The 23,296-nt window shown below is 42.8% G+C and overlaps 1 protein-coding gene across 1 annotated transcript in view; it reads right to left on the bottom strand.

Annotated features, from left to right (window-relative positions):
- Positions 1-23,296, bottom strand: part of STARD9 (StAR related lipid transfer domain containing 9) — a 127,675-nt gene that overhangs the window by 99,425 nt on the left and 4,954 nt on the right. The window contains 1 exon segment of the mRNA XM_049705388.1: positions 21,774-21,890. Coding sequence (XP_049561345.1) covers positions 21,774-21,890 — 117 coding nt within the window.

The following is a 23,296-nucleotide window of genomic DNA, read 5'->3' on the forward strand; positions in this document are numbered from 1 at the left end:
TCTGGAGACCTCACTTTGAGAAGGAAAACTTCAGCCACCTCTGCAGAATGAAACTTACAGTGGTCCTACCTTACCATGGAGAGAATTTATAGGAAACAAAGACTAAGCTTTAAAAAAACTTATTGTGAGATTTTCTTTCCCATGCTGTGGATATATGTCCTATGTTATGAAATAAACGTGCAAAGTTGGCTGTGAAGAAAATTTCTGTAGAAGAAAATTTCTATATTCCATCTCAATTCTATACTGACTTGCATTTAATTTAAAAAAAAAGAGGTTCAGATAGCTGTTACTTTAACATCTGTCATGACACTAGATTGACAAGAACAACAATTTATTCACTATTGAAATATACCAGGTAATATTCAAAGCACTTTACCTGCATTAATAATTTATTCCTCACAACAACCCATGAAGTAGATATTATCATCTTCATTTTACAAGTGAGGCAACCAAATCAGAGAGAGGTCCAGAAAGCTGCCCAGAGTCATACAGCTGGCAAATGTCAGAGGTGGGGTTCAAACCCAAGCAGTGTGATACTACAGTCCACGGTCTAAACCAAGAACAACATTGCATAATGGATGATTTTTTAAAACTCTGACCAGTTTACAAAATTCTAACTCTATGATCTTTCTTCTTATTGGCTCCCCTTTATGTATATACCTTCCATTACTATGTGGGCCATATGATCAAGCATGGAGCTACCCCAAGCACAGGCATGGCTCCCAGGAAGCTTGCCAGTTGCTTTGCCTACATGTGGATAATAACTCATAATGCTGGGCTGTAATACAATCCCACCTACAAATATTAAATATGGCATATACTCAACCTGAAGAGTACCGAAACTGAGAAGGGATGATAAACAGCACACCTACTAAAACCTCACTAATCTACTCTATTTTGAAGATGCTCCCCATGACATCATTTTTTTGCTAAAGAAATGCACTGAACAAACTAAAATGGGGACTCCCCTGGCGGTCCAGTGGTTAAGACCTTGCACTTTCAATGCAGGGGGCACGGGTTTGATCCCCGGTCAGGGAACTAGGATTCTGGATGCCACGCAGCACAGCCAGAAAAAAAAAAAAAAGAACAAACCAAAATGCATCTCTATAACTAGAAACCAGCCCCAGGCTGAATGCACGAGGAGGTTAATTGGATCCTGACAGCTGCAAGTCAGAAAAAGAAGGGAAGGCTGAGGAGAAAAGCTGGCAGGGCTGTGTTTGGCCCACCTGCCCTCTCTTAAATTCAGTGATTAGCTAGGCAGGGACATTACTTTGCCTCTCAGAGCATTCACTGGAAAAAAGCCCCAGGAAAGAGCTTTACAGTGTATTTTAACAGAGCACAAGTGGGACTTCTGAGGTGCTGGTAATGCGCTATTTCTCCATCTGGATGCTGGTTATGTGGGTATGCTCAGCTTGTAAAAGTTCAAGTGGGTAGAAAATTTGAGCTGTTCACTTATAATGTGTGAACATATAATTTTTCTGTGTGTATATTTCAATTTAAAAGTTTTAAAAAGAGTAGTTCTGTCTCCTTACCAGCCAAAAATAATGACACACATCTGCTAAGGAATCTTTTCACCACACAGGCTGTTCTGCTGCAGAAGCTTGTTCATGACACATCGACTGAGCCAGAGGAGGGGGTTGTGAACAAAGGGTGGGGTGACAGCGAGGGCTTGGCTCACGTTCGCTGAGGGCTTCAGAAGCCTTCCTCAACGCTGGACTGTTTAGGCAGAGTGCCATCACAGTGGGGGAGGAAGAAAAGAAGAGCATTTCCTCTCTAGCTGTTAGCTTCCTCTTTGTCCTTACTCCCTTCTTCCAAAATGTCCCCTGTCCACCCCCACCAACCTCAGCAGCAAATTATGCAAAAAAGCAGCAGTCCCAGGAGTTGAACCCCCAGATTCAGGGATGCCCTGGGCTGACCGACACGAGCAAACCCGAGCAGGCCCCTGCAGTACTGAAGGGGACACACACATCATACACCTAAGGGCCCCACACACGATGCACATAGTACACGCTCAGTTAACACTGACTTTATAAATGAATATATAACCCGTGGACCCAATCCAGAATACACACCATAAATGTGTGCTGAATAAAATTAACGACAGCTGTTCTCCAGGTCTCCCCTAAGCACTGCCTGCATTAATTCCACACACGTGATCTTCAGCCAAGATATACATCACCAGGTCAGCATCCTCCACATAGCACTGTTTCCATATTTTTGAATGTGTTCAAGAGGGCTCTTTACCATCTTTTGTAATGGATGCCCTCAGGCAGCACTCTGAAGGGAAGTCAAGTAGGGCAAAGCTGCTTCAAGTTGTTGGAGTTGCTAATACTACTTCTATATAAGAAGAAAACAGGCCCCGAGGATGGAGTTCCTGTTTTTAACTCTCATTCCTGCCTAAGTGGAAAAAGTTTTCCGCAACCATGCTGCTAGGAGCAAATTTCCTGTTTTTAATATTGTTTAGTCTGAATGGGTCTCTAGAGACCAAACTTAATGCTGGAGAAGCAAACAAGCTGAGCCCCCAAGACAGTTCTAATTTCATAGTCGAGCTCAGCCAGCCCAGCTTAAGCCTATACCATTCTCAGCAATCCAAGGTCTAGTTAAAGAAATTAGGTTTGCGTTGATATGAATTGCATCTGCCTCATGCATCCCACTGGCAGGGGCCTTCCTCCCTCGAGCCACAGTCCCCTCCTCCAGTCTTCCCTGAAGACTTGGTAGTTTGCAGAAGACAGAGCTGCCTGTTAGAACCACAAGACCTCTAACCGCACCCATCTTGTGGTGCTTCTTGTGCCTCAGCCCCTCATCTCAAGTCACCTCAACCAAATAAACAAAGCAGCCTTAGCCAACAGCCCCGGAACAAAGGTGCTTCTTGGAGCTGTCACAGCCACTTACTAAAGTGCATGCAAAAGACAAAAAAATTAGATGATCCAAGAGAGACCCGACAGTGGTGAGCACTCAGCTCAAAAATTACTTGCTGGTGACAACCAAGAGATGCACTGACACAAACCTGGACAGTTAGGAACCTGGGACTGATTTTCAATGAAGCGTAGTTAATAAGCCTCCAAAAACCCTAACAGAGCTGATGAATGCCTAAGAGATTCATTCTCTCTGGTGCATAAATGCTTCTATGTGGAAGACACTGAGCAGATAAGGTTCATCTTTGCAGAAAAATAAATATTTGGAAATTAAAGCTGGTGGAATTTAGGAAAAAACTAGAAAACAATGTAGGATTTCATCTCATTCAAAAACATATATTAAGATTCTTCTGGATTCAAACTAGAGGCCCTGCATTCACTCTTTCCCTCCCCAATATGAAACTGGTCACCCCAGGGTACTTCACAGATGAGAAAGGACTTACTCAGAAAAAGAGGCACCAGCAATACTGAGTTGTGCCGGGAAGGAAAGCAGCACACTGACTGGCAGGGTTAGTGCACAGACCCCAGGCTCCTTCATGGGCACTTCTGGGTACATTTCACCACTTTCACTGTTATTTTTTTGGCCGCACCGCACGGAATGTGGGATCTTAGTTCCCCAAACAGGGATCAAACCTGAGACCCCTACAGTGGAAGCGCGGATTGTTAACCACTGAACCAGGGTGGTTAACACCAGGGAAGTCCCCATTTCACCACTTTTGAAGTCCACTTCAAAACCTGGCCCCTGGGTCAGAACAGGTGAAATGAAGCATCCATTTGCTGTAACGTGGGAGCTATTTCTTGTATCTCAGAAAGTGATTGGGTCAATTAGAGCTATTCGGGGGATTCAGAAGAACACATGCTGACTGCACCTGTAGACAAGCACTTCGGATACAAAATTTAAAATAGGTGGTGTCCTCCATATCTCAGAGGAAGGCATCAACAGGGAGGCTTGAAAACACACGATCCTCGTCATGGCTCCTGGGTCCTTTCCTATGGTAAATGCACAGTTTATCAGCTGAAATTTTTCTAATTGTCAGCTAATCCATGTCATACTTCAAATATCAGAGGCACGCGCACAGTCAGGAGTAGTTAGCGCACACAGCAGGCAGCAGGTGCAGTGGAAAGGGCAAGGGCTTTGGAAGCAGCAGATCTGGGTTTCAATCTGGGCTCCATCTCTTAGTAGTGTGGTCCTGGGAAAGTTACCTAACCTCTTTGAGCCTTGGTTTCCACATCTGTACCATAGAGGTGATAATAACCCACTTTGGGGGCTGCTGTTAAAGAGTGAATCAGATGAGTCAGGTACTCAGTTCAGTACCTGGAACAGAGCAGGTTCTCAAAAGGTGGTATTTTCTTCTCTCACATCCCCCTTAAGCGAGTTGTTCATGAGAATATTGTCCGAAATTAAGCACAACTTTTCCAAACCCTGAAATCAAATCTCTAAACTCGGGCTTCCCTAGTGGCGTAGTGGTTGAGAGTCCGCCTGCCGATGCAGGGGACACGGGTTCGTGCCCTGGTCCAGGAAGATCCCACGTGCCGTGGAGCGGCTGGGCCCGTGAGCCATGGCCGCTGGGCCTGCGCGTCCGGAGCCTGTGCTCCGCAACGGGAGAGGCCCCAAAAGTGAGAGGCCCGCGTACCGCAAAAAAAAAAAAAATCTCTAAACTCCAAGGAAATGTTGCCAGATGCTTACTGAAGGGGGAAGTTGCTTCTACTTTCTCAAAATCTCTAATGTGGGAGAGAAGGAAAAGCAATACCAGCCAGAAACCACTACATGTTTGTGCTTTAAACCATAACACCACCACAAACAAGATGGGGTTAGTTTACTAGGGGAGCAAAAGCAAAGAAAAAAAGTAATTAAGGGTTTCCATTCCTGTCAGATCTCTTCTCATCTGAGCAGAGCCACTGTCTCCACCAACTACATGGAAGCTGCATTAGCTTTTCCTCCTACATCAATTCAGCACATATCCCCAGAAAGCATCTGTACTTTGTCTAACTGCCTAACTACAGAGATAAGAATTGAGCGATGAAATGACTAACAAAGGAACAATCCCCCACTTCAAGGAAGAGAAGCAAAAATGAGTGCGCACACGCTTCTGTTTACCTCCTCCGCTCCTGGGGACCAGATGCAAGGGACTGTTTGTATACAGATGATAATCTTATGAGTGAGTCCAACCGTTTCTGCCCTAAGACCAACGTCTTAGAGGCTCTGCCTTTTCCAACTTCTAAGTACAAACTGGGGATGCCTGGGCACATCTGGTCACCATTTGATTTCAGGCTCCTATTGTGTTCAGTCTGTGGGGGGAAGTGAGTCTATAAATAGCTCACACTCGAAAAAATGAGAAACCATCTACTCTGCCTTTCCTGCAGAGAAGAGAGGTTTTCACCAAACCCAGCTCCCTCATCATGATCATAAACCAAGTTAATATGCTAAGTAGCCAGACTCAATCAAATGATTCATACACTTATTTTATAAGACTAAACAGTATCTAGAATGAAACCAGGAAGGAGCTTCAAGTTAGGATTAGTGAATGATTCATGGGATGCTTTGAGAAGTCTTTTTGGAAACACACCAAGCTGTGTAGTTAAATCCATGTATGTGAAGCACCCCTTTCAAGTCTTAAGAAGAATGCCCTTCCCACCTTTGGAAGAGAACTACAGGTTTAAATCCTATTCAATCCTGAAAAGAGCAATCACGCTGTGGACTAGACTTTTTTTTTTTTTTTTTTTTTTTTTTTTTGCGGTATGCGGGCCTCTCACTGTTGTGGTCTCTCCCGTTGTGGAGCACAGGCTCCGGACCCGCCGGCTCAGCGGCCATGGCTCACGGGCCCAGCCGCTCCGCGGCATGTGGGATCTTCCCGGACCAGGGCACGAACCCGTGTCCCCTGCATCGGCAGGCGGACTCTCAACCACTGCGCCACCAGGGACGCCCGGACTCGACTTTTTTACAACCTCCCCTCCCTACCCCCGACAAAAAAGGCCTACCTCCCTCTTCAAGTATTTTCAAATGCTTAATTAAAATATTTATCAGTACTGTAGTATTTACCACACTGTGAAGTAATTAACTCTGTGTATCTGCCTCCCTCAAGAACTAAGAGTTTTTCATGGGTAACTACAATGTCCAATTCTTATTGGTTATTTCCAGTGCTTACCACAATTCTTGGCATATTTTTCAGTAGAAGTATGTTGAATGGATAAGGTAAAATAATCACATATTACATGACCTTAGTGAGCTTTTCACAAATAAAAGATACATCAAATTTAATGTTGATTTAAGGGAGAGGTGAGAGAAAAGGGGGCCAAGCAGGTAAAAGTAAACAAAACAGCGATATAAACAGATTGTTTCCCTTCATCTCCACACCTGCTCAGGATTCCATAAAGGCTTTTTTTGCTGGAAGCTGAGATTATGTAAATGTATGTAAACCACAGACTAGTAAGAGCCAGTATGCAGTAACAACCACCCCTAACTTCAGATTCTGGAAAAAATAATTTGAAGCCAAACTCCTGTTCCCAAAACATGCAGTTCAGAAAGAACAGCAAGCAGTAACAAAGATATTGGACAGCTAAGACCTACAACTTGAAAGGCTCCAAAATGTTTCATAGTAAATTATCAATTTCTGATTTTGTCTTTAGAATATAAGGAAAAGTCTCCCGTACATGTTCTAGAAGCCACAGCATATTATCACTGTGCCTGTCAAAGGATCTGTCTTTGGTTTAGAAGACAAATGCTAAATTAAAATCTGCTCTACTGAGTCCATAGAGCAAGTCACAAACCAATGTGGATCCATCTGCTGACACCAGAATTAATGCTATACGGTTTGTCAGATATAACTCAAACACGGTCTTCATCTTTTCAGTGTCCAAAATACGATAGCTGAAATGAAGTTAAAGAATATACTAATAGAAGGAAAATACCAGATGGAAAAAAGAAACGAAGAGCGCTAGAACCGTTAACTACATGGGCAAGTATATGATTTTTTTTTCTTACTATTTAAATTCTTTAAAAAATAATTTACCATTTAAATGAAATTATTGACAATGCATTATGGAGTTCATAACATATGTAGATATAAAATGTATGACTTGATAGTATAAAGACTGAGAGAGAAGAAACAGAAGTATTTTAGTGTACCTTATTTTGTGTGGGAAGTAGTATATTATCACTTAAATATAGACTGTGATAAGTTAAAAATGTATACTATAAACCCTAAAGCAACCACTAACAAAACAAAGACTTTAATTAATAAACCAACAAAAACAAAATGGAAACACAAAAATACTCAATCCAAAAAGGGCAGAAAAATACAAAAAAGGGAATAAGAGATAGGTCAAATAGAAAAAAAAGAAAAAAGAAAAATGATTGTCATAATTATATTAGTAATTACACAATGTAAATGTTCTAAATAGCCCCAATTAAAGGCAGAGATGGTCTGATTAGGAAAACAAAGCAAGACTCAATCACATATATGCTGCCTACAAGAAATTCACTGTAAATATAAAGACATAAATAGTTTAAAAGTTCACAGTAGCAAATAAATTATGGTACACTCACATAAAATGTTACTATGTGGCCATCAAAAATGTGAGGTAATCATACATACAGATATGAAAATGTCTCCAAGATGCATTAACTGAACAAAGCAAGATGCAGAATAATATGTGTCTGCTACCATTTTTTAAAAAAAGAATAAATATACAACTACATGCTTAGATGTACACAAAATATATAGGAATATACACAAGAAATCAATGACAATGGTTGCCTCAGCATAGGGGAAAGAGGTACCAGGAGATAGAAAAGAGATTTAATTTTCACTGTACATCCTTTTGTACTGTTTTATCTGCCATGTGCATATATTACCTATTTTTTAATTAACTGTAGTATTTTTAGAAAAAAATTTTATCATTAAAGAATTAAGAACAAAAGATACTTTCACTGGCAGTATACACAACTCTGTAAAGAGACTTCTTTCTTGGTATAGAAACACCAGAGAATATAATGTAGTAATAATATCAACTGATATTTATTTAATCTTTCTGATTTTTTTCAAAGTCCTCTCAAGCCTAATACTTCATTTTAGTCTAACAGTATTCCTGTGTGTTGGTAGGTGGGGATCATCACTCCCTCTTGAAAGATAAGAAAACTGAGGCTATTTAAATCACATAATATAAAGTTGTTCCACTAAACCAAAAGCCATCAAGGTTTGCCTGAGATGGCACTTGTGTGAGTGGATATGTCAGTGTCTAACATGTCTTCCTTCTTACGTCAGCCAGACAGACAAGTAAGAGAAATGTCAACCAGGGAATAATCCACATTTTACAGCCAAAGCAAAAGCACAGTTATCTGGACCTTGGGAAGAGCAGTCATCTATTCAAAATTGTATAATTTAAGGTACAATATATCATGAACTCCAGAATCTTGTTACTAAAAGTGTAGTCCTCAGTCCAGCAGTATCTTAAGCTCCAACCCAGAACTCTGATCTGAATCTGCGTCTCTAACTTTAATTACTTTCACATGCATACATATCACCTGGTGATCTCTTTAAAATGCAGCTTTTGATTCAATGCATTTGGCTTAGGGTCTGAAAGTACACATTTCTAACAAGCTCTAGGCAATACCAAGGTCCACACTTTGAGGAGCAAGGCTCTCTACATCTGTGTTCCCAAAGAATAGGAAGCATGTCCTCTTCCTTTCATTGTATGGAAGCATCTGGACATGCACAGTTCTTAGTAAAGCTCAACAGGCACATCCAAAAGGAAGAACCAGTAATGTGTTCCTGGGAGGCATTTTTCTACAATAAATCAGAACACTTCTACCATTCTGGAACAAAACAGATCTGCAAGATGTCCCAGGGGCAGACTCTTGAGAGAGCAGCAACAATGGAGATACCATGGCCCCAAACCAAGGTTCTGGAAACAAAGAAAGGCAGTGGTGTCCAAGCAACAATGGGGATGGACAAAAGGATGGAATGGGCACTACAGCCTATTAGAACCTCTAGAAAAAAAATCTTGAATGAGACATAGATTTGCTCAAAATCTGATCAGCATAAAACGCGATATATCAAGTGAGGTAAAGCAACTAAGCAAAACTCTGTCTCTGTCACTCACTCACTCACTCACTCACTCACACACACACACACACACACACACTCACAGTTTGTTTACCCAGCACCTAGCATATACTGACATACAACAGACAACGGTGAGTGAATGCTGTTTCTGTAACCCAGGATACGCCGCCTCCTGCCCTCAGGTTAAATATCTTCATGGCCTGTATCTGCGGATTCAGCTAAGCATCCAGGATGCTCCCGAGGCCACTTTGCCACTGTCCCAAAGAACCTGGGATTAGCCTGCATATCCCCTAGGAGTCTGGAGCAGCGCAGAGATGGAATGTGGGAGTCTGGCCTCCTGGGACACTTGGAGAGACGGACACTATGACTACATCCTCTTAGCTTCACCCTGGACTGGCAGCACTTGATCCACTCAAGCACATCTTGTACATTCTGGCCCTACAACCTTTGCTTATTATGCCTTTCCTTCTGACTGCAGTGACCTCCCTTGAACTCATTCAAAGGAATCTATGGGTAGTGTGTTACTCCTCTGGATTCCTGAAATACTTAATCTAAGTACCACTCATTTAACACTTGAATGCTTGGTATTGTTGATTATTTTTATTATTTTAAGGATTATTTATAAATATAAAATTATACATTTATAATAATATAAGTATACTGTTATTATATTTATTATCATTCCCAATAAGACTAAGCTTTCTGAGGGCAGGAATCACATCTTATATCACCCCATATTCCTCACAGCACTCAACCCCACTGTGTTGCAGATGGTAGTTGCTTCTCAAGTGCGTACTGACTGAATGAGAGAAATGTCACTACGCTAGGAAATGTAGGGTATTCAAAGATGGATGAGGCCTAGTCTGCCTTCAAGGATCACTCAGTCTAATAAAATAGGTAAGTCATGTACCCAAAGAGTGTTAATTTAAATTAATACGCAGAGTGTCACAAGAGAGTAACAAGATATTATGAGAATCTAAGGGATGGTGACAACTTCAAGGAGGAAGTACCATTTTAACTGGGTCTTAAAGAACAAGCAGCATTTTGAATGGTAGGAACTGGGGAGGTGAGATATTTGAACATATTTTGGAAAGAGGAGTCAGCATGAGCAAAAGCAGGGAAGTACATGGCATTTGGGGAAGAGCAAACACCAAAATAATCAGGATAGCCTGAAAAAGAAATGAGAAAGGACCAGCCCTGTCCAACACTAAAAAGTAGTAAAACAGTATGGTATATGCTTTTATGAATATTTGAAAACTTGTGAAACAGTATAGTTCTGGCACAAAAGTACGAATCAATCAATGAAACAAAACAGTTTTAAAAGAGACCCCAGGTGGGACTTCCCTGGTGGTCCAGTAGTTAAGACTCTGTGCTTCCAATGCAGGGGGCGTGGGTTCGATCCCTGGTTGGGGAACTAAGATCCCACGTGCTGCACAGCGTGGCCAAAAAAATTTTTTAATTAAAAAAAATAATAAAAGAGACCCCAGTATATACAGGAATTAAGCAAATGATAAAAATGGCTTTTACATATCAGTGGAGAAAGGATGGGTGTTCAGTAAATGGCAATGAGGCAATTAGCTAGCTATCTGGGAAAAAAAGTAAAGATGAAGCCCCACTGCATTTCCTACAACAAAAATATTCAAATGGATCAAATATTTAACTATTAATACGATAAATCCATTAGTACACCAGAAAAAAAAATGGCAAATACTTTTATGATCTCAGAATGACAAGCCTTTCTAAGCTTAGCATACTAGGAAGCCACAGAGAAAGGTCAGTAATTTGACTACATTTAAACGCACACACACGGGTACACGGGAAAAAATTACACAGTCAAAACAAAAGTAAACAGGGGAAACATGCAACATCTATGACATGGATCAATTTCCTTAATATTCTAACTGCTCTTAAAAATAAGCAAGAGGGCTTCCCTGGTGGCGCAGTGGTTGGGAGTCCGCCTGCCAATGCAGGGGACGCGGGTTCGTGCCCCGGTCCAGGAGGATCCCACGTGCCGCGGAGCGGCTGGGCCCATGAGCCATGGTCGCTGAGCCTGTGCATCCGGAGCCTGTGCTCCGCAACGGGGGAGGCCACAGCGGTGAGAGGCCCGCGTACTGCAAAAAAAAAAATAAGTAAGAAAAAGGGACTTCCCTGGTAGTCCAGTGGTAAAGAATCCGCCTTCCAATGCAGGGGATGTGGGTTCGATCCCTTGTCAGGGAACAAGGTCCCACATGCCGCAGGGCAACTAAGCCCACGCGCCATAACTGCTGAGTTCGCGCACCTCAGCTAGACTCCACAAACTACAGAGCCCACGCGCTCTGGAACCCGCACACCACAACTACAGAGCCCACGCGCCCTGGAGCCTGCGCACCACAACTAGAGAGAGAAAACCCGCACGCCACAACTAGAGAGAAGCCCACGCGCCGCAAGGAAAGATCCCGCATGCCTCAACGAAGATCCTGCATGCCGCAACTAACCTGAAGCAGCCAAAAATAAATAAATAAATAAATCTTTTAAAAAAAAGAAAAAGATGAACAATACAGTAGAAAAATGGGGAAAAAATATATGAACAATTCACAGGGAACAAAATATACAAATGGCCCAGAAACATATAAAGATGCTCAATCCCAATTATAATAAAAAGAAAAGTCAAAGATAAGATACCATTTCTACCTACAAGCTAGACAACGATTAAAGAGTTTGATAACACCTAGTATTGACAAGGAATGTGATAAAGTATTCTGATACACTATTGTTAAGCATGTAAATTGGTACAATCTTTTTGGAAGACAATTAGACAAAAATCTATTGAAATTTAAAATATACATACTCTCTGAACATGCAACTGCACTTCTAGAAATTTACCTTACGGTTACACTTGCAAAAATGCAAAGATGATCACTCTAGTATTATAGTGAATAGTAGAAACATAATATAATATATATTATATAATAGCAGAATTACAAAATTTTGGAATTATAATTATATAATATGTAATAATATATTGTATTATATAGTTAGCTGGAAATATTCTAACTATCCATCATTAGAAAACTAGTTAAACTACAATACCTTTATAGGATGGAATTCCATGTAGCATTAAAACAATGAGGTAGAACTATAGGTACTACAAATAAATTAGGGCCAAGATAAGTTGCATAGAATAAAGCAAGTTGAAAAAAAGTACAGAGTGTAAGCCCCTTAGTATTTTTTTTTTAAAAGAGACATACTATAGATGCTTACTTATGATTAGAGAATGTCTGAAAGGATAGCAAAGAACTGCCGACAGTGGTTACCTCTGGAGAATGAGACCAGTGGGGAGGCATGGAAGGGGAAGCGATTTTCACCTTCTACATTACACCCTTCTGGACTGTTTGAACGTTTTCCAGTTAGCTTGTATTGCTTTCATAGCAAAATATTTTAATAAACTAATTAATCTACTGACACATTTTATGCAGTTGTCTGCTTTCTGCTGAGCATAGAACTAGAGAGAGACCAGTCCTGCTCCTTTCCCCATACTTTCTGAACCCTTTTCAGAACACTGCACTTAGAAGGGGCCTTTTGTTGGTCAGCTGGACTGGCTCCCACAAACAGAGGACCATTGAAAGGTGCTGAGAGGGGACTTGGACACAGGCTTACTGTGCAAGTATGTGGGAGAGAATTTAGCACCTGGTGATGCAGACCAGGTGGCTTCCTCTGGAGAAGGCTACTGTTACCAGTCTGCCTGTGCACACCTCTGCTGTGGTGGACACACAGACCTTTTGTTCAAAGGGCTGCGCTTCATCTTATATCCTCTTGTTCACATGATTTTGCAAATCAGTTTTTCCAAAGACCCTCAAAGTGATCACCTCCATCATCATTTCTTCAAGCAATTAATTGACAATCCTTATAAACCCAGGACAAATTCAAGTGTAAAGGGAGCGGAGAATAGGGCAACTTCTCAGCACTGCAGATGCAAGCAAGAGAACTTCTGGGGAACATGAAGGACACGTAGCTCAGGACCTCTATCTGTATTTATGCTTAGGCTGCACCAGGTTTCCAGTTGACTATCAAAATGTGGGCATGCCACCCCTACAGATAACCTCTCTCCCAAGCCTAAATCTCAAGGACTCCAGATACAACCAGAAATTCCTGTTACCCTTGACTCACAGAGGAGAAAAAAGAATCCAAACAAGCTGTTGCATTTTAAAAGATTTCTCTAGTTTCTGCTGTTCATTTTTGTAAAGGCATCCAGCACCAACAGCAAGCATTAAGTGTCAAGGATCTCTGTTCTTCAGATTTTTCTGAGTCTAAAAGCTACCCTTTAAAAATTCATAATCAAGTTTCCAGAGAGGGGGAAAAAATGAGTTAGAAGAAGCCAAAAGAATGACCTTATTCCTTTAAAATCCAGCCCATGGACATGCTTATGGAGCTGAGCAGCTGTGCTATTGGCAGAGGGAACTTACTGAAATGAAGCACTCATGGTAATCTCCCTTCCCCCACTCATGCCAGAAGAGCCCCATCCAATTATTGAACAAAAAGGCTTTTTCTTATAAACTTCTCTCCCTTCAACTTCTGTCTCCATCTTGGTTGGGAAGAAATAGCACTAGCGCTGGAATGTACACAGCTCTGCAAATATTCATGAGAAAATCCTTTGACGCCCACACGCTCCCCAGCTGCCCTAGCACATACATGCATTAGGGAAAGGGATGCACAGAGAAATTCATAGATGTCTATGGTTCTCCAACTTAGGCAAACTGCAAGGCCTCCTCAAAACGGGCAGCAAGATTCAAGAAGGCAGAGTGCTAACTTATCACTTATCCACTGCACCATAAATTGAATTATCAACCCAATAACCACTAACTGATCATTTAAGATGTGCCACACTGGAAATACAGAAATAAATAGAGCTGTGTGTGGTGCAGCATTTGAAAGCTTGGACTTTGGAATCACACAGTCAAAGGTTTGAATGCTGGTTCTATCACTTGGCTGGTGACCTTCAAGCAAGCTACTCAACCTATCTGAGCCTGCTCCTGTACCTAAATTGGAGATAATAATATTTACTGTAAAAAGTGATATACCCCTAACCCCTCTGTGAACTCTCAAATTCCTTCTCACCTTAGTTTCTTCTTCATGTTTGCCCCTCCTCTTGCTCCTCCAAGGTCCCTCTTCAGTTTCCGTAGCTCTTCCACCTTCTTTCCTCTTTCCCCAAAGCCTTCATTCATACTCCAAGTTCAGGAGATACAAAAGAAGTGACAGCCATACCCCTCTCCACCTCACCCTACTTACTTTCCGAAGCAGGAGATCATAGATCACTTGTCTTCATCTTATAATGGGTTGCAGTCCCCAGACAGAAATGCTGCTTCTGTGGCAGCAGTTAACTAGCCCCAGCCTGGTCATGTTACAGAACCCATGATAATAGTCACTCAATGCCTTCCCACCCCCATGCTACTAAATGGCAATAGTGTAATTGCCTCATCTTGACGAGTACAGAGCCAGGGATAGGCCCAGTCTCAAGAACAAGATCTTTCCTTGGGATTCTGCTAAGCAGCACACTTCCTGCCCTGCAGGAAACTATCTGTTGCAGTTCATGATCCTGTCACTAGAATAAGCAACAGGCATTTCCCTGCAACACCAAGCACAACTCTGGACCGGCCAAAAAGAAAAAAAAAATCCTATTAACTACTATTTTTGTCTCTCTAGGCCTTCATCTTTAAAGTACGTGCCATGATGGTCTCTAGCATTTCTTCTAACACCAACATTCTGGAATTCTAAAGTCAAACTATTTAGGTGCCACATATCCAGATTCAAAAACTCTGCACAAGTTACTCTTTGTGTCTTTATAAACAATCCTCTGCAATTTAATCTGAAATCCTCTATTTTCTCTAAATGGCAATGAAGACCAGCTGGTTCTGATGCTCCATAAACTATTAAAATCATCATGTTCTGTACCTGTAGAGCATTATTATTACCTGTCTTCCCGTCTCCAGAGCAACATTCCTTCATTAAATAATCACATGCAGAATGCACATGAGGTGCACTACACTGACAGTGGCTTTCCTCTTGGTTCCTGCAGCCAGCCCTTTAATCATTTTGGGGTGTGTGGGGTTTTCCTCTGAAGCCTCTCCTAGTTCCTAACATCCTCAAGCTGAAGTCCAGAACTGGAGAAAATACTCACCAAAGAACCTGTAACACAAACGCACATTCACGAGCGCACGCGCACACACACACACACACACACACACTCCTCCCCACCTTGCCCCTTGGCAGGGCTCTTTGGGGGTAAGCAATGGATGTTCTGTGTGTTGTTTGGTGTTCAGTGTATTATGGAGATGAAACAGTGTTAAAACAACAACAAGCATAATCACATTGCTGCTATAATTTCAGTTTTGAATGTGGTGGCTGTGGGGAGGAAATCTCTGCTCACTCACACGATATTTCATCTGGAAAAGCTACAGGTTTTTTAACTAGTGTGTTTTAGCCAAATAACAGAGCATTTTAAAATAAAGATTCCCAGGAGAATAGAAGCAATTACGTCCCACAAGGGCTGGGTAGCTTTTTGTTCCTGACGCACTTTCTGTTGACTCAGTCTACACTTGTTTTGACAGCCACTCACAGTCCTTGGTGGGTAAAGCTGAGCTAATGCTCCTCATGGAAAGTTTTACAAACATACAATCGCCCAAACACAAAATGCTTGTGCAGAGGACTCCCGCTCCAACAGATGTTCCTGACCAGGAGGAAGGGAGGGAAGTTAATTTTCCAAGTGGAGCATGCTGATCCCAGAAGGGATCACAACCAGATTCAAAGAAGATTTTCAAATCTAGTTCAGCTCTTAGAAAGAAGCATGGGCCTCACTTCTCTTGTACTGTGATAGTGGTAATCACAACAGGGACCCAAGCCACAGCACTCATGACCTCACATTCCACTTTTAGCTGTCAAGCCCTGAGCTGAACACTTCACATCATTATTTGTTTCCTCTTCACAGTAACTCAAGTTGAAAAGACTAGGACTCAGAGAGGTTAAGTAACTTGTCCCAAAGTAAGCCAGCTGGTAAGTGGCCGTGCCTGAATTCAAATCCAGGTCTAACTTCAAGAGAAGAAGCCGATTAATATAGATTCAAGGCAGATAAAATGCAGGTCAATTTTTAAGAAAAGCCTTGGCTGCAAGTCCAAATGTTAATAAAGACTGAAAACACAATTAGGTCAGTAATGACCTCCCTTAAGGATGGGACGCTGGGGACTTCCCTGGTGGTGCAGTGGTTAAGAATCCGCCTGCCGGGCTTCCCTGGTGACGCAGTGGTTGGGAGTCCGCCTGCTGGTGCGGGGGACATGGGTTCATGCCCTGGTCCAGGGGGATCCCGCGTGCGGCGGGGTGGCTGGGCCCATGGGCCGTGGCCGCTGGGCCTGCGCTCCGCGGCGGGAGAGGCCATGGTAGTGAGAGGCCCGCGTACCGCAAAAAAAAAAAAAAAAAAAAAGAATCCGCCTGCCAATGCAGGGAACACGGGTTCGAGTCCTGCTCCGGGAAGATCCCACATGCCGCGGAGCAACTAAGCCCGTGCACCAAAACTACTGAGCCTGCACTCTAGAGCCCACGAGCCACAACTACTGAGCCTGTGTGTCACAACTACTGAAGCCTGCGCGCCTAGAGTCCACGCTCCGCAACAAGAGAAGCTACCACAATGAGAAGCCCGCGCACCACGACAAAGAGTAGCCCCTGCTCATAGCAACCAGAGAAAGCCCGTGCACAGCAACGAAGACCCGAAACACAGCCAAAATAAATAAATTTTTAAAAAAAAGAATGGGATGCTGATGACATCAGGGTCATGGGGTAATGGACAAGTCAGGTAGTATAATCCCCTGCTAGTCCCCATTCACTATAACCTTTTCTCTCTCTCTCTCTTTCCCTTCACCCTCTCTCCTCAACTTTCCATCTCTTCCTTTTCCTATATCCGTCTTTTTATCTTTTTACACTGTAGTTTAGTAAAGAATATGAACTTTGCATTCAGATGATCCTGTTTTCAAATCTAAGACTCATTTTCTTATTGTGTGACTTTGGGCCGATCATATCGCTCTTATCCTAAATTTCCTCAACTATAGAAGAAGAATAAAATCTTCTACCTTTCAGGCTGTTGAAGGGATTAAATTAGATAATATGCATAAAGAGAGGACCAGGTCACTAGCAGACCGAATGAGATTTGTTTAATTTTGAGAGTCAGTGAGGCTTGGTGGACACGACATAGAATTTAGAGCCGGACAGTCTTGGCTTTGAATCCCTGCTCTACCACTTACTGGTTAAGTGACTCAGGCAAGTCTTGTAGCCGTTCTGCGGCTCGGTTTCCTTATCTATAAAATGGAGTAAATAATATAGGGTTAATAGATTTTGGAAGAAAGTCAAATGAAATGATAAACACTTAGAGTCTATAGATATTTAACAAGGAAGCTGCCTCTCAGCAGAACTTGCAGTAGCCGATTTGCTCTCTAGAGGCTCATATTTGTTGACACCTGATCTGTGTGTTCAAGTGTGTCACCACTAAGGACTGGGAAGTGCTAAAGCACAAATGAATTTTAATCTTGAACCTATCTTTTGAGGCTGTAACATAAACATAAAGAGAGGGAGGTAGAGTGGCACAATGCAATGCAAAGGCCACCACAGCAGGCAAAGGTCCAGTCCCACTTTGGCATTAACTGCCTGTATAAGACCATGTAAGTTACACGCTGTATCTGGAACAGGAGAGGGTGGCCTAGATGAGTGGGCCTTGCCTGGAAACATTTTTCATTGTCACGATTGGGACTGCTACCGGCACCTAATGGGTAGAGGCCAGGGATGCTGCTAAAGATCCTACAATGCCCAGGACAGACTCCCTACAACCAAGAATTAACCAGCCAAAATATCAACAGTGCTAAGGTTGGGGAAGCCTGGCCTAGATGACTGCTAAGTGCCCTTCAAGTTCTAACGCTCTAAGAGACTACGAGGAGAAAGCAACACCAACACTGAACATGTGACTTCTTGTCAACATCCATCAAGCAATGCCTTATGATGTTGCTCAAAAATCCCCCTAAGGCCCGTGGGGAAAATTTCCCCTCAGATATCTGGATATTCTGAAATCAGTGCTGTTCTTCTGAGGGTGATGACAGTCCTTCCTTCACAAAAGGAGGCACAGTCCTCCAGGGACTTGGTCTCTTACTCTGTGCAATTAGAGTTGGTGTTTCCAAAGCCATGAGGTTTCTTTAGGGCAAGAAGATGACATAAATGAGTCTGAATAGATCAGAATGATACGTGGTACACACAACAGCAGAGGTGAATATCATGCATTGATATATCATGCTAAGTAAGCCAGACTCAAAAGGCTACATACTATTTTATTACATTTATACAACATTATGGAACAGACAAAACTGTAGGGAAGAAAACAGATCAGCAGTTGCCAGGGGCTGGGTGGGTAAGAACAGTCTGACTACGAAGGGACATGAAGGAATTTGGGGGATGATGCACTGTTTTATATACTTATTGTAGTGTAAGTTATACAACTGTATGTGTTCGTCCAAACTCACAGAACTGTACACTGTACACTAAATGGTGAATTTTACTGTACCAAAATTATACTTCAATAAGACTGGCCCCTTTCCCCCCACCCGCCAAAATACGATCACAAAGACAGTAGAGAGGACTGCTGTACTTTGGGAGAAGATGAAACAGATGACATCTAAATGCTTTCTTATGCCAAGTCCTATGATTTTATGATAATCTGCCTTTCCTATCCCTGGTGACTTCAGAGCCGTAATGATTAGGGTTAAGACTGGGCTCCAATTTCTGGGTCAAAGCGATGAGTCCCTCCAACCAAATCATGTGGATGTTAGTCTTGCTACCATTCTGGGACCTCTGGCCCTTCTCCAGCCTGTGACAGAGATTCCTTTCCTTCCCTCTCGTAACCAATGAGTGCCTTAGACGATTAGTAAACAAGCCAGAATAAACCTTAGGAGACACTGGTTTTATCTCTCTGCACAGGCTTCCTGTCCAAATGCCATTTGATCTTTCCATTGAACTTCAAATCAGGCAACAGAAAAGGAATCATATTTATGAATTCCCCTCCTCTATGGGCTTCTGGGTTTCCACTAGGCTATTTTATACACTTAAGCTACATAAATATAAAAAGTGAGCCTCATACCAAAATTATACCTGGGCTTGCTGATATATAGATATAGATATGTAGTTTTGTTTAGTTTACACATACTTCCCAGATTATCTATCAAATGTTACACAGGGCTTCCCTGGTGGCGCAGTGGTTGAGAGTCCGCCTGCTGATGCAGGGGACACGGGTTCGTGCCCCGGTCCGTGAAGATCCCACATGCCGCGGAGCGGCTGGGCCCGCGAGCCATGGCCGCTGAGCCTGCGCGTCCGGAGCCCGTGCTCCGCAAGAGGAGAGGCCACAACAGTGAGAGGCCCGCATATCGCAAAAAAAAAAAAAAAAAAAAAAAAAAACCCAAAATATGTTACACAAAATAGATAATGTTTCTTATGTACAGAACAGTCCTAAGTATGTTATGATCAAGAAGGATGGAAAGAGTCATCAGAATGCTCACACTTTCTGCTAATAGAAAGACCACTGTCTTCGATACCACAAATACTGTCACAACGGTGAACTGCTTTAGGAGTCCCATGCTTTTATTTGAGAGTCACTTCCTTTCCTGGCTCTTCTTGGAGGATCTCAGTGGAACAATACAAACACCAGTAACCAGATACCTCATACCTGCTTGAGTGCTGGGATAAAAGTCAAGGGCCACAAGATAAGCCTGGACCTGCCAGTGCCCTCATCCTCCAAAGGATGGAGAAGACTTGGTAGGGGCCAGGTAATACCCACACTGCCCCTTTCTGCTGAGCATTTACAGCAAACACACTGTGACTACAAAAGTGGGGTGCTCGGGCTTCCCTGGTGGCGCAGTGGTTGAGAGTCTGCCTGCCGATGCAGGGGACACGGGTTCATGCCCTGGTCCGGGAAGATCCCACATGCCGCGGAGCAGCTGGGCCCGTGAGCCATGGCCGCTGAGCCTGCGCATCGGAGCCTGTGCTCCACAACGGGAGAGGCCACAACAGTGAGAGGCCCGCGTACCGAAAAAAAAAAAAAAAAAGTGGGGTGCTCATATTATAATAGAAGGGACCCACTGAAACAACAAATCTCACAGTGGTCTAGGGTCTTGTTTCCACATGTTCCCCTCAAAAGGGATGGATGGGGAATTATACTTCCATGGTTTAGAATTATCCAATCATCTTCAGAAGTTCAATCATCTTCAGAAGTCTGTATCAGCAGAAAATCAGTACAGGCAGACCTCGGAGATGTTACAGGTCCGCTTCCAGACCAACACAATAAAGCAAATAATTGCAACAAAGCCAGTCACATGAATTTTTTGGTTTCCAAGTGCAGACAAAAGTCATGTTTACACTATACTGCAGTCTACTAAGTGTGTAATAGCATTATGTCTAAAAAGCACTGAACATACCTTAATTTGAAAATTCTTTATGACTAAAAAATGCTAACCATCATCTGAGCCATCAGTGAGTCATAGTGGTGACGTCAAAGATCACTGACCGGGGATCATCATAAAAAATATAATAATAATGAAAAAGTTATAAATATTACGAGAATTACCAAAATATGACACAGAGACACGAAGTGAATAAATGTTATGAAAAATGGCACGGATAGACTTGCTTGATGCAGGGTTGCCACAAACCTTCAATTTGTAAAAAATGCAGTATCCATTAAGGCAATAAAGCAAAGTGCAATAAAACGAGGTATGCCTATGCTGTCCTCCAAGTCACTCAGGCTTGATAACATTGTTTCTTTGGCATAATTAGGAAAAGTTTCACAAAAGACTAACATACTTAGCAGAAGACACACTTTGGCTTTTTATTCAAAGATGTATGCACTGATAGGCAATGGTTGTCTAGGGTTCTCCCCCAAATTTTTCCATTTTCAATGTTTTTTCCTAAAGACATATTCCTCTAGTATTCTCTTTCACATGTAAGAAAGAACATCCGAAAGGCCAAATAAATGATTTTTCTAATTTTAGAAAGGACCCTGGCAGCTACTAGGGTGAGGACTATTGTTTGTGGTCACAGACTTGAATCAGGCAAGGCTTGCTGGACATCATGGGGACTAAATGCATGACCTTTGACAGTGCTCCAACCAGGACAAGGCTGCTGCTTCACAGAAACAGAGAGAAGTCCTGTAGACCCACCTGGCCAGACCTGCTGCCTCAGAAACTTATGGGAGAGCTAATCAGCAGGAAGGGTGACCTACAGCACCAGCCAGTACAGGCTTGGCTCATCCTCTCAATCCTCAGCAGATGAACGGAATTCGCCTCTTACATACATTCCAGGCTGGCAGACTAACTGTCCAGCCCTTTACACTCAGCCTAGGAGCACAAGCCTAAGAATGGTATCAAAGAAGATACCAGTCTCTACGACTCATGGGCCCTTCTGCTGCATACAACACAAGGTCAAGTTTGAGGTGAGCCCATTCACCTACCACAGGAGCAGAACACTGCCTGAACTACCTCGTACCCATCTGAATCAGACGGAGGTCCAAGCCTAAATGGACACTAGTCAATTTCCGTGCCCTCAACAAGCAGTCTTTTCTTATCTCCTTTGCTCTTTCTGCAACTGATGCCTCTCACTACCACTTCCCAGATCAAAACATCATTAGTTTCTGACCAAACTACCATAAGTAAGAAATAGCCAGGGCCCAGATTCCATGTTAATTTCCCAATAACTATCCAATTATAAAGAGCTGGGGAGAGTGAAGGAAAAATGACATTACCACATCCTGAGATGCATGCTGGGGGTCCTCTGGGTCGACTGACCAGTAGCAGTAATCAAAGCCAAATGCCACAACCTTCTCCCGGGAGTCGCCAAAGCCACTGGGTCGACCGTCCACCTAAAATCAAACATAGGATCCAGTGTCTTCTCTACTATAATATCAGAATCTGGCCAGTAGCACTTGATTCCTCTCTGCTGTAGCTAGAGATACCTGGACTGATCATGAGAATCTTTATCATATCTACCTGAAAAAGAAAAAGTAACCTTTGTTTTCATCTTGTTAGGTACAATGAAGCCCCAGAGAATTAAATGCCTGTCTATCATACTATCACATATCAACCCACATACGAACCAGCCCTATGAGGCATGAGACAGCTTGGGAGAAAAAGCCTTTCCTTCTCTGGGCCTCTTCTTCTTACTATCATTTCTTCTCTAAGTATTTCTGTAGAAGATACTGGTAGTACATGAGTAATTCAGTCCCTGGGCCTGACAGGATCTATCAACCTAGGGCAAACACAGAGGTCTTTGGGGTATCCACCCCCAGTGAATGAGAAAGCATGTTGGACAGAAGAGTTAGGACCACTCCAACTGCCCAAGGTAGATGAGGGCAGAGCCAGAGCTTAGAACTGTAGTGACCTCCAGGTACTGGGGAGAATGGCATTATTCACAGAAATGCCTATCTTACTATTTAAAATTTAGACTCTGGACAGGGAGAAACAATCCTTTGAACTAGGTACCATAAGCCACAATAGAATGAGGCTGCCAGAATGACTAAGAGATTCTTAGTGGATAACTGGCCTCAGTGAAGTAAGCAGTCAGCGAGGTGTGCAGGGGGCAGATTAGAGTTTGATCTTGGCCAGAATTTATTCTTAAGAACCAAAAATATGGGCTCTCAGAACAAAGCAGCTGAAGTGATTAGGCAACAGAGACATAAATAAGAGACAGCAGAGAATGAAAGGTCTTTTGTCCCCGGGGAGCTCCTGTTGAAAGTCTGGCAGAGAGCTACTGACAAAAAGAAACAGATCACATCAGAGGAGTAACACAAGAGTGGGCATGGCTGGGGGCCCTGGGATCCAGATAACCCTCGTCCTGCAAGTCAGCTTCCTCAGCTCTCAGGAATGCTCAGTACCACCTGCAAGCTGACCACAGCAATAGTCACATGGCCGGCTGCCCCGTCCCTCTCCACTGCTCAAGGGCCATTTGTTCTTTCGAAAGAATCCCTTCCACTTCCACTGGCCTGGGAAATGGAGGAATGGGATGGAGGAAATTAGCCCTAGGAAGGGGTGAAGGGTAGGGGAGGAAGTTGCCAGTACTTGTCCGATCGTGACTCAAAGATCAGTCAGATCTGTAAAAGAGAATTTGTAGCAAAACTCGGGCTAGTGACTGACTCTCTTCTGAGATCTAAAGTCTCTTACTTCGCCTTCACTACGGCCAAAAGAAGAGTCCTGCATTAGCAGATGGATACTAAAAGCCTGGTAATGCTTCTAGATGAAGTGATATCCAATAAGAGACTTGAGCCGAAGT

The sequence above is a fragment of the Orcinus orca genome, chromosome 2, assembly GCF_937001465.1.
Source record: "Orcinus orca chromosome 2, mOrcOrc1.1, whole genome shotgun sequence".
Taxonomy (NCBI): Eukaryota; Metazoa; Chordata; class Mammalia; order Artiodactyla; family Delphinidae; genus Orcinus; species Orcinus orca.